Source organism: Cebus imitator, unplaced genomic scaffold (genome assembly GCF_001604975.1).
Source record: "Cebus imitator isolate Cc_AM_T3 unplaced genomic scaffold, Cebus_imitator-1.0 Scaffold106, whole genome shotgun sequence".
Classification (NCBI taxonomy): domain Eukaryota; kingdom Metazoa; phylum Chordata; class Mammalia; order Primates; family Cebidae; genus Cebus; species Cebus imitator.
In genome coordinates this window covers 119,331-135,891 of record NW_016107421.1, presented here as the reverse complement: position 1 = coordinate 135,891, position 16,561 = coordinate 119,331, and the positions used below count along the sequence as shown (strand labels likewise).

The 16,561-nt window shown below is 51.6% G+C and overlaps 1 protein-coding gene across 1 annotated transcript in view; it reads left to right on the top strand.

The window, feature by feature from the left end:
* Positions 1-7,056: 7,056 nt before the first annotated feature.
* The window catches only part of NGEF (neuronal guanine nucleotide exchange factor), a 46,060-nt gene continuing 36,555 nt past the window's right edge, over positions 7,057-16,561 (top strand). The window contains exons 1-3 of the mRNA XM_017537674.2: positions 7,057-7,334; positions 8,039-8,181; positions 15,001-15,299. Of these exons, the coding sequence (XP_017393163.1) occupies positions 7,228-7,334; positions 8,039-8,181; positions 15,001-15,299 (549 nt within the window). The 5' untranslated portion in view covers positions 7,057-7,227. The remainder of the gene's footprint in view (positions 7,335-8,038; positions 8,182-15,000; positions 15,300-16,561) is intronic.

Genomic DNA, 16,561 nt, shown 5'->3' with positions numbered 1-16,561 from the left:
TTCTCACTACCAAATAGAAAACTAGAGAATCCAATGCATTTTCCTACTAAATATAACAATACAAATGTTTTCAAACATTTGATAGTCTGGTGACATACCATGTGACCCTGAAAATTGAATAAGTGAATAGCAACATGCAGTTCCTTATTTTATACAATATAGTGTTGACTCACTATCATATATTTCCAGATCTGCCATTTGCCAGCTGTGTGGCCTTGAGTTTCTTTCTTTTTTTGAGATAGAGTTTTGCTCCGTCACCCAGGCTGGAGTGTGGTGTCGCCATCTCAGCTCACTGCAACCCCCACCTCCCGGGCTTGTGTAATTCTCTCTCAGCCTCCTGAGTAGCTGGAATTATAGGCATGCGCCACCACACCTGGTGAATTTTTGTATTTTTAGTAAAGACAGGGTTTCACCATGTTGGCCACTCTGGTCTTGATCTGCCCACCTCAGCCTCCCAAAGTTCTGGGATTACAGGCGTGAGCCACAGCGCTCAGCAGATCTTGAGTTTCTAATTTAATCCTCTGGTCTTCTTCCTTTGGGAAAATCAAAGCATTGAACCAGATCATTCCTCAGCTTCCATCTGCCTCCTTCCACTCCCAGAGATTCTCTCTCAGGATCAAGAAAAATTTTATAAACACAAACAAGAACTCCTGAAGGCTGAAGTTACTATGTCTCTTTCTTTTCTTTCTTTCTTTTTTTTTTTTTTTGAGATGGGAGTCTTGCTCTGTCGCCCAGACTAAAGTGCAGTGGTGTGATCTCAGCTCACTGCAACCTCCACCTCCTGGGTTCAGGTGATTCTCCTGCCTCAGCCTTCCAAGTAGCTGAGATTACAGATGTGCGTCACCATGCCCGGCTAATATTGTATTTTTAGTAGAGACGAGGTTTCACCGTATCGGTCAGGCTGGTCTCGAACTCCCGACCTCAGGTAGTCTAGCCACCTCGGCCTCCCAAAGTGCTGGGATTACAGACGTGAACCACTACGCCCCCACCGGCCTGAAGTTACTAGGTGAATAAGAATGCACTTTACTTCCAATATTTCACTTTTATAACCCAAAGGAAAAAATAATCTTTAGATAAAATACTAAATAACTGAATATTTACTTTAAAAAAATAGCATTAATTCATTCACAAATTATTTCTTTCTTTTTTTGAGACAGAGTCTCACTCTGTTGCCCAGGCTGAAGAGCAGTAGTGTGAGCTTGGCGAACCTCAACCTTCGCCTCCTGGGCTCAAGTGATCCTCTTTCCTTCGCCTCCGGAGTAGCTGGAATTACAGGCGCACGCTACCATACCTGGCTAATTTTGTAGAGACGAGGTGTCGCCATGTCACCCAGGCTGGTCTTAGACTCCTGGGCTCCAGCGACCCACCCACCCTGGCCTCCCCAAGTGCTGGGATTACAGCGTGAACCACCTCACCCGGTCCATTCTCAGATATTTATAGAGCACCTACTATGTGCCAGTCAGGTCTACATATTACTTTATTTTGTGAATGATTCAGAACAAGACGTCAGTTAAAAGGAGATTTTAATAACAGCTTGTCTAATAAGCACTAAACGCAGTGGAAAATGGAACCCGTGGGATTTAGCTGAAGGTTACATGCCTTAGAACTCAGTGACTTTCTAAACTGGTTTTATAATTATGAAGATATTTTTAGCTTATTTTTCTATTGGAAGACTTTATGCTTATCTTAATATATGTAATTTCACTTTAATTTTTTTTTATTTTTTGTAAAAAAGAATCTTTCTCTTTGGTGCAGCAAAGTGTAAAAGGAACAGCTTCCATTGAGTGTTACGTCAAATGCAGGACAACGCAGCCATGCAAACCAGGAGATCTACGTTTGCCCATAAAGTGTTTTTCTTTGGCCCCCGATGAGAGATGAGGGAGACAGCAGGGTTCCCATCGTGAGGGGCCCGTGGCTTCCTGGAAGGATGCCCTCGTGACAGAACATCAGGCAGTGCCAGGCAGCAACTGCAGGTGAGGCAGCACAAGGGAACTGGTGGGGACACCCAGTGTGCCTAGACCTGGAAGGACAAGGGCGTCACTAGGAGAGCACCGTCCTAGGGAGGGAACAGCACTTGGAAAAGCCGAGAACCTGGAAAGTATGGACAGGCCAAAGCCCCAGAGAGCTGGGGAGGGCAGTGCCCCCTGCCAGGCTCACAAATGCATGGGCCAGCAGGTGAGGGACCTGTCACAGCACAAGGGGCTGGGCTTCCTCCTTGGAGAGATGAGATTCCAACCAAGATGTTTGAGCAGGGAAGGGACAAAATTAGACCCATTGCCAGAAAGGGGCAGAGAGAAGTACGGCCTGGGAGGAAGAGGGACTTGCAGTCGTCCAGATACCAGGGAAGGGGACTGCTTTGAACGACTTGTGGGACCCAGGGAGCTTGGTGAGCCACTGGCACAGCGGATGACAGGAAGTACAGAAGCAGAGGCCAGCGCCCACGTTCTACTTGGCTCCTGGTTTGCTGCTGGGAGGGGAGCTGGGGGAAACAGTGGGTGCACTGTCAGGTATGCTGAGCTTTAGTCCTTTAGGGGCTGCTGTGGACTGAAAGTTTATCCCTCCCACAAAATTCCTATGTTGAAATCCTACCCCACAAGGTGATGGTATTGGAAAGTAGGACCTTTGAGAAGTGGGGCCTAGAGGGCAGAGTCCTCATGAATGGGCTTAGTGCCATTTATTTATATATTTATTTATTTATTTTTGAGATGGAGTTTCACTCTTGTTGCCCAGGCTGGAGTGCCATGCTGCGATCACAGCTCACTGCAACCTCTGCTCCTGGGTTCAGGAGATTCTACTGCCTCAGCCTCCTGAGTAGCTGGGACTACAGGCACCCACCACCATGCCCAGCTAATTTTTTTTTTTTGTATTTTTAGTAGAGATGGGATTTTACCATGTTGACCAGGCTGGTCTCGAACTCCTGACCTCAGGTGATCCACCCACCTCAACCTCCCAAAGTGCTAGGATTACAGGCGTGAGCCACTGCACGGGGCCCTTAGTGCCCTTTAAAAGAGACCTCAGAGAGCTCCCAAGCCCTCTTTCTACCACATGAGGGTACAGGGAGAAGTCAGCCGCCCTCAGCCAGGAAGCGAGCCCTTTGCAGAACCAGCCCATGCTGGCACCATGGTCTCAGACTTCCAGCCTCCAGACTGGGAGAAATGAATTTCTGTTGTTTATAGGCCCCCAGACTACAGCACTTTGCCTAGACTAAGACAGAAATTACCACCAAGAAAGGAAGGTGCTCCTAAAAATGTGGTTGTGGCTTTGGTAATGAGTAGAGGTTGGAAGAGTTTTGAGGCACGTGCTAGAAAAAAACCTAGGTCGCCATGGATGGAATTTAAAAGGTGATTCTGGAGAGAGCTCATAAAGTAGAGAGGGGAGCCGCAGAGAACCCTTGCATCTGTGTAGCCAATACTAAGTCATCATGAACAGAATGTTGGAAGAAGTATGGATTTTGCCAGACCAGTTACCATACTAATGCAGCCCGGAAAGCAATGAGGCACGTGCCACTGGACACTGGAGAAGAGGCCATCCTCATTATAAAGTGACAAAGAACTGGACTGGACTGTGCTTTGTGGAAGGCAGAAATTGGATATTTAGCCGAGTGGATTCTGGGCAGTGTTGAAGGAGAGGCAGCCAGCTGATTTCTGAATAGCGTTTTGAGTCATTCTTCCCTCGTCTGGAAGAATTGCATGTGTTTTCAGCCAAATGGTTCTATGTCCAGTCCTGTAGGGTCTAAGAAGTCCAACAATCTTCCTTCCTTCATTTTGTCCCATTTTCTCAGTTTCCTCAGCCCCAGCTGCCACTGTTTCTGCTGGTAGAATCTCATCTCTATTCTTGGCTTTTGTTGGGACGGTGAAGTCTGTGGTTCACACCCACACTCACCTCCTTATCAAATGGCTTGTCCATCACACCCTTAGAGTTCTCTTCTGAATATGTTTTCTCATAGTTTGCAATATGGAAAGGCTGAGGATTTTTTTCAAATACTTGAGTTCTGCTCATTCTTTGCTTAACAGTTCCATCTTCAAATTATTTCTCTCTTCTCAAGTTTTCCTATTTTGTCAGGAAGAACCAAGACACTCCTTCGACACTGCCTAGAAATCCATTCAACTATATATCCGATTTCTACCTTCCACAAAATACAATCGCTCCACACCTCTGACAGGGAAGCATAGTATGAACCACCAAATAATGGAGCGGCACAGAGTGGACAGTGCCCCGCTCAGCTGTGGGGGGACAGCGCCACACCAGTGGGCACCGAAAGCGGGCCTCTTCAGTGGGTCCAAAAGGGAGAGCATCAAGGCAGAGAGGATTATACCCCAGCTTTGGATAATCTTCCTCGTGGAATTGCCTTGCTAGGCTTTAAACTTACTGGGGACCTGTCACTTCTTTTCTGTTCTCGTCCTTCCTTCCTCATTCTCCCTTTTTCTATTTCTCCCTTTTGGAATGGGAATTTTTATCCTCTGTCCGTCTCACCATTGTATTTCGTAAACACAGAATTCGTCTGGTTTCACAGGTTCACAGCTGGAAAGGAATTTTTACCTCAGGATAAATCACACCTTGAGTGTCACCCACATCTGATTGAGGTGATATTTAGATGAGACTTTGGACCTCAGACTTTAGAGTTGATGCTGGAACAAGTTAAAACTTTTGGGTTGTTAAAATGGAATGAATGCATTTTACATGCAAGAAGCACATGACTTTTGGGGTACCAGGGGTGGAATATTATGGACTGAATGTTTGTGTCTCCCCTCCCCCATTCCCATGTTGAAATTCTAACTCGCAGGGTGATGGGTCTTGGGTGGTGGTGCCTTCAAGAGGTGACCAGGCCATGAGGGTGGATCCCTTATAAATGGGATTAGTACCCCATAAAAGAGACCCTAGAGAGCTCTCTCCCTCTCTTTTCATCATTTGGGGTTACCATTGAGAAGTCAGCAGTAAGTGACACAGAGGAGGGCCTTACCAGCATCAGACCATGGTCAGACCATGGTGGCACTGTGAGCTCAGCCTTCCAGTCTCTGGAGCTGTGAGTAATGGGTCTGTTGTTTACAGGTTCTGTTGACACCCTGCATTAGTCCACTCTCAGGCTGCTGATAAAGACATACCCGAAACTGGGTAATTTGTAAAGAAAAAGACATTTAATGGATTCACAGTTCCACGTGAATCCACTTAGCCCTGGTTCTCCCTTTGGGGCCAGAAAGGGCAGGTATGATCTCTTACGGCCTGAGAGTTTGCTGAGAATATTCCAAACAACCATCTGGTCTTTTCCCAAGCTAAGCACCGCCCTTCCATGACTCACTCACATGGACCCAGGTATCCCCAGGCAGCCACCTCCTGCCCTTGGTGTGTTCTTCTGCTCACTGGCCATCTCCATCTGGCCATCCCACATCTTAGGCTGTCCTTAGGAGGCCTCCCAATCAGGGCAGAAGGCAAAAAGCATATCTTACATGGTAGAAGCAGGCAAGAGAGAAAATGAGAACCAAGTGAAAGGGGTTTCACCTTATAAAACCATCAGATCCCGTGAGACTTATTCACTATCAGGAGAACAGAATGGGAGAAACCACGCCCATGATTCAATTACCTCCCACCTGGCCCCTCCCACAACACACAGGAAGTATGGGAGCTACAATTCAAGATTTGGGTGGGGACACAGTCAAACCACATCACATCCAGTCTATGGTTATTTTGTTATAGCAGCCAGGACAGCCTAAGATGTGGGATGGCCAGATGGAGATGGCCAGTGAGCAGAAGAACACACCAAGGGCAGGAGGTGGCTGCCTGGGGATACCTGGGTCCATGTGAGTGAGTCATGGAAGGGCGGTGCTTAGCTTGGGAAAAGACCAGATGGTTGTTTGGAATATTCTCAGCAAACTCTCAGGCCGTAAGAGATCATACCTGCCCTTTCTGGCCCCAAAGGGAGAACCAGGGCTAAGTGGCAGCTTTAGGGACTGGCTTGAGTCTACCTGAGCACCCTTTTCTAGAGTCAGAGCTGGGGAAGTCAGACCTTGTGGGTGGGTGGAGCCTGCAGGGTACTATTATCCGGACTCCACCCCTGCCCCTGGGGTATCCTCGGGGCCATAAACATACATGACCGGCCCGGGCTGCTAGCGCAGGCAGCAGTCACCCAAGGGACCACCCAGGTGAGCCGGCTGGTCCCCGGAAAAGGACACTGGGCAGCGTCCCAGGGGCCTTCCAGGTGGGCATCCTGCTAGATGTCCTCGCCACACCTGAGCAGACAGCATGATCCCTGAGCAGAGGGCCACATGGCTCCGCCCGCGGCCACCTCCAGGCCTCGCTCTTCCAGCCGCCCTTTCTGCTCTTTGTGATCCGCGAGCGGACTGGTCCAGCTAACAAGAAGGCGTAGAGTCCAGGAGTCGCTGTCACCGGGCAGGGCAACCAGCGGAGGTTTCAGGCACTTGGTTTCTCCTCCTCTCGTGCCCCCAAACCCACCCCGGACCTGCCAGGGTCGTGCGTAGCTGAGGGCGGCTAGTCAAGCGATCAGACTCGCCCTGGAGAGACCTCCGCGCTGGCCTCCTCCCCACCGCGAGGCTCAGGGGTGGGCTTGTAGGGAGCTCCTGAGACCCCCGCCTCTGCCTGGAGCAGGGACAAGACGGAGACCCCTTCCCTCTCCTTGGGGAGACACATTCCGCGAAGCCGGGCTCGGAGCTTCAGAGCGGGGTCTCAGAGCTCCGACACTGCGGGACGCTGCAGAAGTGCCCGGCGTGGGCAAGGCGGAGGTCTGCGGGCACTGGGGGCCGAGGGTGGCCTCGCCCGCCCCTTCGAGGCACGCCCCGCGGAGCCCGCCACGAGGAGGGGGCGGGCAGGCAAAGGCGCAGCTCCCAGGCCCCTAGGGCGCTGCCCCTCTCCGGGTCTGGGCGCGGCGGCGCGGAGGAGGAAGGGCGGGCTTGCGAGAGGTCCCGGCCAGCAGTCTGTGCCCGGGGGGCCCAGGTCGCGCCCAGCCCGGGCACCCCCGCCCTGCCGCCGCCCAGCCTCGCCCCCGCCGCGCGCGCCCCTCCCGCCTCCCCCGTTGCCGTGGCAACCCCGGGAGCCTCCAGGCGCGCGCTCGCCCGCGGGAGCGCTTGGCAGCGGTGGTGGCGGCGGCGGCGGCAGCTCCGGTCGAGCCGCGCGCGTTGCTACCCCGCTCCGCAGCCCGCTTGTCGCCCCCGACCCAGCCCGGGGCCCCGAAGTGGCCCCCGCCCCGGCCCCCGCGCCTGCCCCGCAGCCGGCCCCATGGAGCTGCTGGCCGCTGCCTTCAGCGCTGCCTGCGCCGTGGACCACGACAGCTCCACCTCGGAGAGCGACGCGCGCGACTCGGCAGCGGGACACCTGCCCGGCAGGTGAGGACTGGCGTCCGTCCCGGCCCCGGCGTGCCGCCCCCGCCTGCCTCCTTCCCAGCGTGCGCCCCGGGCCCCCGGCACCCCCCAGGGAGGCCTATTCCCACTCCCCCGCGGGCCCCCGCCGCCCCCACTCCCACCCCCGGCCCCTGTCGGGCGCGCACCCCATTGGGTGGGTGGTAAACCCCAGCCCAGGCCCCTAGGACCCCGGTCCCTGCCCGGAGTCGCCTCCCGCGCCCTACCCCCTGGCGCCCTGGGCGTGGGCGTCCCGCTCGGCTCCCTCTTTCAGCGCCGCGTGGCCTGGGGATCGGAGGATCGGAGTCCGAAAGGGGCCGGGGGCTGAGTGACGGTGAGGGGCGCCAAGTGGCTTTCTGGCCGCGGGACCCGTCGGGCAGGCGGATGGCGCCGGAGAGTAGACAGGGTGCGCCAAGTTTCCACCGCCTGCCCAGGAGCTCCAAAACCATGGAGGTTTGGGCGGGTTGGTGTGGGAATGAATCACCCCGTCGGGCTCTGGTGCGGTGACAAAAAAGGGCCTGTGGGGCCCGCCCGGACAGGAGGGGCGGCAGTGGCTGCGGCCGCTGCCCCTGGACGGTCCCGAGTAAGGTCTGGCTGGCCAGCAGCCGCCTGTGCGCACGCTCCGCGCAAGCCAGCCAAGGTGAATCCTTGCTTAAAAATAACCAGCTCCTGTCCTCCTCCCTCTCTGGCAGCGAGTCGTCTTCCACCCCGGGAAATGGGACCACGCCCGAGGAGTGGCCGGCCCTGGCCGACAGCCCCACCACGCTCACCGAGGCCCTGCGGATGATCCACCCCATTCCCGCCGACTCCTGGAGAAACCTAATTGAACAAATAGGTGGGTGTCCCCGTGGTAGCCAGGCTTTATTTGGGAAACGCGGGTCCCTGGAGGATTCTGGGGGTCCTCCTGCTCACGGGATGCCGTTGTGTTTCATAGGAAGGATTGTGTCTGACATGGGTAAGGAAAGCTTTTGACGTGTTTGGCTCTAAACGGTTCCGCAGGCAAAACTGCTGCATTTTAACAGCGCTGCACACGTGGGCTTTAGCACCCATTTCTGTCCTGCTCTCTGCGGAGCGGTCTGTTTGCCCAGCTCTGGTCTGTGGGAGGGCTCTCTGACCTCTTATCACTTCTGCCAGCAAGAAGGGATGAAGCCGCGCTGCTGGGCAGCGCAGGGGAAAGGTCTCCACTGGCCCCATCAGGGAAGGGCCAAGGGAAGACCTGGAAGCCAAAGCGGCTGCTGGGAGCAGAGATGGGCTGGAGGGGGAGGTGTGTGAAGGGGGGTTCTGGGAAGAGCCTGGTGCGATTCACCAAGAGGAGGTGGCCAGCTTTGCACAGGGGATGGAAAGGCGAAGCAGGGAGAAAGCAAGAGCCCCAGAGGCCTCTGGCTTAGGAAGAGAAGCCTCTCCAGGAATATGGCTGGGAAGGGAAGCCGAGGCTCAGCCTGTGTGGTCCAACTGCTACCCAGCTGCACCTGAAGCACTGTGAATAGAGAAGGTGGATTGAAACAGTGACCCAAGAACTCTAACACTTGCATTTCAAAAAAAAGATCCCTGGTGACATCAGGCTAGTTCTTAGGTCTTCCCGAAAGGCACCCGTGAATGAATAATACAGGCTCCCTTACTCTGAAAATGGTGCCGGCTGCTTCGGCTGCTTAGAAAGTCTTTTCGTTCTTCATTGTGGTCAGAGCAGCCGACAGTCTATCTGTTAAATAAAAATTCTAGGTTTGGAAAACTTCTTCCCTAAATATATGATTATTGCCCTCCAGTCCCAAATGCTTGGACAGACACAAAGCGTCTTCAGTGGGGAGATGGAGCTTCCTTTGCCACTGGAGACCCCGTGCTTAGGAGACCTTTCCCGGCCAGCCCACTCTTCCCTGGCAGGGATCTTTCTAAACTGAGCCCTTGCAAAGCTGAGGGGGTGGAGCGCACACTGCCATGCTGTTAAGGTGCTGACTCCAGGAATTTTGTTCCCGGTGGCCCCCTCCACGTGTCAGGCTGGGTGGTGGTGGTGGTGGTGGTGGTTTTCCCTTTGTTTACTGGGGGAATGGAGAGGCGCTGATCTGAAACTGATGCCAATTAGAAAATCTTTACTTTAAAACAAAGGCCCCTGACGAGCCCTTTCTCCCAGCTCTGCCATGCTGCTGCATCTGCCTTAGCATACACTGGAGACTTTGACCCCCACCCTCTTTGGCTAAGATCAATGTCATGACTAGGAAGGACATCCAGCTTGGAGAGGAGATCGTGCCTCCCTTCTGCACTGTGGGTGTGTGGAGCTATCTGTCTTGGAGATGGCTGGACCTGCTCGGCCAGTGGCAGACGTCCGAAGCTGGCAGGCAGGGCCCCAAGCTCTAGTGCCTGCCGGCTTGGGGCGTCACTCTGCTCATCTGGGAAGCAGCAGGGCCTCTGATGTTCTGAGTCTTTCCTCCCACTACGCCTGCGAGGTGTCTGCTGATGTTGTTCATGGTGAATGTCTTTTCTTGGCTCCTGGACCTGACCCATAGTAGGGGCTCAACAGATGTGTTGATTGACAGCCCAGGGCTGTCCCCACCCTCTTCTCATGTCCTCTGTCATAGACTTGAGGTCTGTGCTAAGCAGATCCCTCCAACAGCCTAGCTGCCTTCAGCTCTGTGAGTTCAGGAATTCTTTGCCAAGTGGTAGGAAAGGACCGCAGCTTCCTAAAGATGATTAAGGGGGAAGGAAGGAGGGATGAATTGTGTGCATTGTGCAGACCACTGTGTTGGATTGTGCAGTGGCTCTCACCAAGGCTCAACAGAATTCTGTCAGGACCAGGCATGGTAGGGTGTACAGCTGTCACTGCAGTTGGCAGTGGCCTTGGTAGGTCATAGACTCTCAGGCCTGTGGCTGGGTGTGTGTGTGCACCTGTTGTTGCTTCTGGCACCTAACACAATTCTTGGAGCATGGAAGGTGCTTACTAGATAATACATTTATTTATTTATCTATATTCATATGTATTTATATATAATAAATATAAATGTTTATATTTAAATATATATTAAATATATTTCTTGCTCTTTGAAGGATTCAAAGAAAACAAATTCTCTTTGGAAAGAGATTTTGAATGACTCAGGGGGCTTTGGCAAGAGGAGCTGGGGCTTACCCTCCTGGTCGGCATGACCAGCCTGGCACAGATCATTTTAATTAGGAGAGATGGGGACTGAGCCTTCCAGTTCCACTCGGAGGTCATTCCAAGTGCAAGCCTTTACAAGTAAAGTTTATTTCCATTTAAAGTTGTGCCTACTGAGTGTACAGTATATAAACTAGTAAAGCATGATGTACACATAGTACGCTGACTACAGAATTTAATCCGCTGTTATAGTTCCTCAGGCAAAGAAACATTTGTTTTGTCATCTGAATTTAAAGCAAATAAAAATGAAAGGCTATGAGAAATGCTTACACACTATCAGATGACGGTGTGACACAGTAACTCCAGAAACACTGGTGTCTAAAGTTGTTTTCTAAATACCCCAGAAAAAAGTAGAAAGTTTTAAGAAGACTCTAAAGTTCCTCATATTGACAGTCTTTGGCTGCAGGTAAAAGAATATCTAGCAAAAAGTGATCTTAAAACAACAAAGGTGTCCCATCGCAGTTAATGAGCCCAAAGGTAGGAAGTTCCAGAGTTGGTTCATTCAGCCAAACAATCGCCCAGCTGCTTTGCCTCCTCCAGGTGGGCCTTGTGTTACAAGATGGCTGCCGTGGCCCCAGGCATCACATTCTCAGGGAGCCATGTGTGAAACAGGAAGGGCAGTTTGTCTTCAAGTGTCTATTGGGGAGGGACAGCTTTTTGACAAGCCTTTAGAAGATGTGCCCCCACTCTCCTTGTCCAGTATCTTAATCTGTTCCAGCTGCTGTAACAAGATACCATATACAGGATGGCTTATAAATAACAGAAATTTATTGCTCATGGTTCTGGAGGCTGGGAAGTCCAAGATCACAATGCCAACAGATTCAGACCTGCCGAGGACTGGCGGTCTCTGCATCAAAGATGGAGCCTCACTCTGTCACCCAGACTGGAGTGCAGTGGAGCAATCTCAGCTCACTGCAGCCTTCTCCTCGGTTCAAGCGATTCTCCTACCTCAGCTTCCTGAGTAGCTGGGATTACAGGCGCCTGCCAACTCACCCAGCTAATTTTTGTATTTTTAGTAGAGATGTGGTTTCACTGTGTTGGCCAGGCTGGTCTCACACTCCTGACCTCAGGTGATCCACCCACCTCAGCCTCCCAAACTGCTGGGACGACAGGCGTGAGCCACCATGCCCGGCCCTTTCCTCCTCTTTTATAAGGAAGGGCGTGAACCCCTCTCACGGAGGCAGTGCCCTCATGTCTTAATCACTTTCCAAGCGCTCCACCTCTTAAAACCCTCATATTGGGTATTAGGTTCCAACACATGTATCTGGGGGGACGCTAGCACTCACACCACGGGCCAGGCTGTGCCGCATGCCTGCGTTTAACCCTCCACTGGCAAGGGGCAAGGAACTATCACGGTAGGTTTTTTTTTTCTTTTTTTTCTTTTTTTTTTTTTGAGACATAGTTACGCTCTTTTGCCCAGGCTGGAGTGAAGTGGCATGATCTTGGCTCATTGCAATCTCTGCCCCTGGGTTCAAGCAATTCTCCTGCCTCAGGCTCCCAAGTAGCGGGGATTACAGGCTCCCACCACCACACCCAGCTAATTTTTGTATTTTTAGGAGAGGCAGATTTTCCCCATGTTGCCCAGGTTGGTCTCAAACTCCTGGACCTCAAGTGATCTGCCCACCTTGGCCTCCCAAAGTGCTGGGATTATAGGTGTGAGCCACCGTGCTCAGCCTCATGGTAGGTTTTGGTCAGTCAGCCTTCACTCACTTCCCTGAGCACAGAATGGGTCAGCACCCAAACAGAAGCCCTCCGCTGCCAACTGGGGAGAGGGGCACAGGTGGGTGCAGGAGGGGCGGCCAACAGCGTCTGCCACAAGGTGACTTGAGAGCTATTCTTTTCAATGCAGCTACCCACAGTGCTGATATTTTTGTCTCTTTTCAGCATATGTATCACAGTAAGATGTTCAAGATAGTGTTCACCCGTGATTTGCCGACTATAGCACACATAAGACATATTTCTGAGCCTTCAAAAATATGCCAAGTGCGACAGTTGTGAAGCTTGGAAATTGAGGGTTTTTTTGTTTTGTTTTGTTTTTTGGGTTTTTTGTTTGTTTGTTTGTTTGACAGAGTTTCACCCTTTCACCCAGGCTGGAGTGAAGTGGCACAATCTCAGCTCACTGCAACCTCCACCCTCTGGGTTCAAGCGATTCTCCTGCCTCAACCTCCCGAGTAGCTGGGATTATAAATGCCTGCCACCACACCCGGCTAATTTTTGTATCTTTAGTAGAAACGGGATTTTGCCATGTTGGCCAGGCTGGTCTCAAACTCCTGACCTCAAGTGATCCACCTGCCTTGGCCTCTCAAACCGCTAGGATTACAGGCGTAAGCTACTGCACCCGGCCTTGGAAACTGCATTCTTAAAAGGTGTTCAACAAATAGTTGCGTACCTACTGTGAAGGAGACCCTGCACCACGCACTGCAAAGTGAATCCAAGTCAACACCTGAAACTTAGTTTCTTTAACCCTCTGTAACCACAGTGTCAGAATCACAGGATGGTGACAATCTGATGTCCCAACAGTCGGCATACCCTCCGCTCATTATTGAACTGACTTAGGTGGTGACGTAAGACTTGTCTTTACAGATCGTCAGTCAGGGTTGCATTTAGCATAGGGTTGGATTTTCTTTTTTATCCCTTTGTCGAATCAACTCCCTGTTGTATCTGGCTGGGCTGCGTCGTTGGAAGAGCAGGGGACCTTAGCTTGGTGAAGTGGATGCTCTCCTTAGCGTAGCAGAAAGGCTTTGTAATCAGGAGTTATGGAGCGTGGAAGCCGAGTAATTGAATCCACAGGGTGGCCATATTAGGTTCCTGTTCATGAATATGATTTCTCCAGCCTCGTTCAGGATTTTGAAGGTGGTCTGTGTTTCTTTTCTTCCTTTTTCTACTGTTGAGACATATTTGACTATTGGATAAAGAAGGAATAATAGCTAACAGTTGTACTGCGTCGTAACAGCAAGTGCTTAGCAAGTGGTGTATTTATCCATATTGCAACTTTCTGGGAATCATCTTTGTCTCATGGTTAGACATATCGAGGGGTCTCGGCCACTGTCTCAAGTGCCAGACCAGGACATCCTGCCGCCCACGAGGCCTCCACCTGGGTGCCTGGGTACATCTCGCTCCTCCCCACCCTGATGCCACCCTCAGCCAGACCCTCAGCTTCCACACTGGTCACCTGGATGTTATTCATGGCCCAGAACTGTTCTCGATCTTGTAACTGTCCCCGAATTGAGCACTTGGCTTCCTCCTCTCCCCAGTCCTTCAGTGCAGGCCTCCGACCTGGCTCTTCTGTGGAGCTGCTGCAGGCTGTTTCTCACAGTCCACGCTTCTAAAATGTAGACAGGACCAGGCACAGGGGCTCACGTCTGTAATCCCAGCACTGTGGGAGGCTGAGGGAGATGAACGCAAGACAAGGAATTGAGGCTTGAGGCCAGGAATTCAAGACCAGTCTGGGCAACATAGCAAGTCCTCATCACTGCAAAAAAAAAAAAAAAAGAGAAAAAGGAAAAACTAGCCGGCCATGGTGGCATACAGGAGGCGGAGGCAGGAGGATCACTGGAGCCAGGAGATGGAGGATGCAGTGAGCTGTGATTGCACCACTGCCCTCCAGCCTGGGTGACAGAGTGAGGCCCAACCTCAAAATAAATAAATTTTAAAACAATAAAATGTAGAACAGAGTGTGTTTGGCCCTTGCCCTCGGGCTAGACTCCTGCCTCTGTAGCACCATGGACAAGCCCTTGGGGTCTGATCCCTTTCCTCGAAGCCTGCAGCAGGATGGCCCCTCCCTGTCCCACCCAGCCACAGCAACCCCCTGACCCCGACATGGCTGCCTGTGCGGAGAGGAAGTCCCTGTGTCCCAAGGCCAGGACATCAGAAACGGGGTTATGCCTTTGGAGGTGCTGCATTTGCGCTGATTCAGCTGCACCCCGGAATCACTAAGAGACTGGAAAGCATTCATGGCAAGTACAGTTGGTCGGTGAAGTCTGCAACTGTGAAAGCAAAAAGAGAAAGTTTCCCTTTTTAAATCATAAGGTTAATGAAATGCTGATTTTTCCTTCAAAATGAGAATTTATAGCTACTCCCACTGCACAGATGAATATTCCTGGGTTTGAATATTGAAGCATTTAGGGCTATGGAAATTACCCTGCTGGGTAGTGAGACACAATTGGGACATCCCCATCAACTTGGCGGTGGACACATCAGGTTCTAGGTTCTTGTTTGCCAAATGTGTATGGGGAAATCATGTATTGGTAACTGGATTTTGAGTCCATTTGGGCATTTCTTTGTGTGTTGGAATAAAGCAGAAGCACGCTGGTCTTTCCTAAGAAACTCAGACGATGGTGGTGTATTTTGTGGTCTGGAGCCTGCCGCTGAGACCGATGCAGGGCTGGCTTGCACTGGGTGTTTTCGGAAAGCAGTCACCCTTGATAAGAACGTGAGGCCTTGACGTGGGGATTTGGAATGATTGTCATCTGAGGTCTTTTCCTTTTCTTTTTTACAACTCTTTGATTTCAGGGCTCCTGTATCAGGAATACCGTGATAAATCGACTCTCCAAGAAATTGAAACCAGGAGGCAACAAGACGCAGAAATCCAAGACAGTAACGATGGGTCCCCGGCTAGCGAGGACACCCCAGAGGAGGAGGAAGAAGAGGAGGAGGAGGAACCGGCCAGCCCACCAGAGAGGAAGGCTCTGCCCCAGATCTGCCTGCTCAGTAACCCCCACTCAAGGTTCAACCTCTGGCAGGATCTTCCCGAGATCCGGAGCAGCGGTGTGCTTGAGATCCTCCAGCCCGAAGAGATCAAGCTGCAGGAGGTAACAGGCGTTGAGGTGGGGGCTCCCCACAGCACATGGGTGGCCTTCACTGCTGGGGCTGAGGCTTCCTCTAGGGGCTGAGATGCCCCAGCTGGTTCACCAGAGGAACTGCCCGCAGGGATATCCATCTAGAACATGCAGAAAAATAAACCTGATTTTACAGGCAGCAAAAGACACCCAATTACCTTCTAGGGTAGCTCACCCCCAGTATTGAGCATTTGAAGCGTTGCTGTCTGGTGACATAGTACGATCGCAGTTTTTCCACCCTTCGTTACCATCGTTGGGTATATCTGTCACGTGTGAATGCCACAGCACTAGGCAATGCTGACCTCAGGGTGACTATGGCACAGCTCCAGTCCTCTGTGCTGATGGCACATGCCTGCAGTGTCTCTCTGCACTCACTATCTCATGCCACCACTTTCTTTTGGGGCTATCTGAACTTCAGGTGAATGGGGTCTCTAAAGGAAGTCCCTCAGCCTGCCCACCTGCCCTTGAAATGCTGCGGAAATCTGGGATTCTTGTCTCTTGCCCCTTTGTTTGATGGTTCAGGTGGACTTCAGTGACTGTCAGTTAGGCTGAGGCAAAATTGTTGAGTTGCTTGATGGTTCGTTGCTAGCAGGGAGAAATAATTAATTAAAAACAGTAACAAATGAATAAGAAATCTAAGTGGGCCAGGCGCGGTGGCTCATGCCTGTAATCCCAGCCCTTTGGGAGGCAGAGGTGGGTGGATCACCTGAGGTCGGGAGTTTAAGACCAGCCTGACCAACATGGAGAAACCTGGTCTCTACTAAAAATACAAAATTAGCCGGGTGTGGTGACACATACCTGTAATCCCAGCTACTAGGGAGGCTGAGGCAGGAGAATTGCTTGAACCCAGGAGGTGGAGGCTGCAGTGAGCCAAGATCGTGCCATTGCACTCCAGCCTGGGCAACAAAAGCGAAACTCCATCTCAAAAAAAAGAAAAAGAAATCTAAGTGTTTGTTTCAGCTGAACAAAGATTATTTGAGTATTAAGGGAAAATTTGTGGTATAGAGAAACAAGAGCATGGTCAGGAGTAAACAGGAAGAGGTGGAGAGAAACTGTGAACGGGCAAGATTGTGTTCACTGCGAAATTTAAAAAGTGGATACAGAAGGGAAAAATGAAGAGATTTGGTTTTTATAAGCACTTGGTCCACCCAGTTTCACCCTCTGTGTCCTCTTCCGCTCCATCTCGCCCCCACCGCACTCACCTGCATTCCCGAGCACACGCACCTGCATTCCCG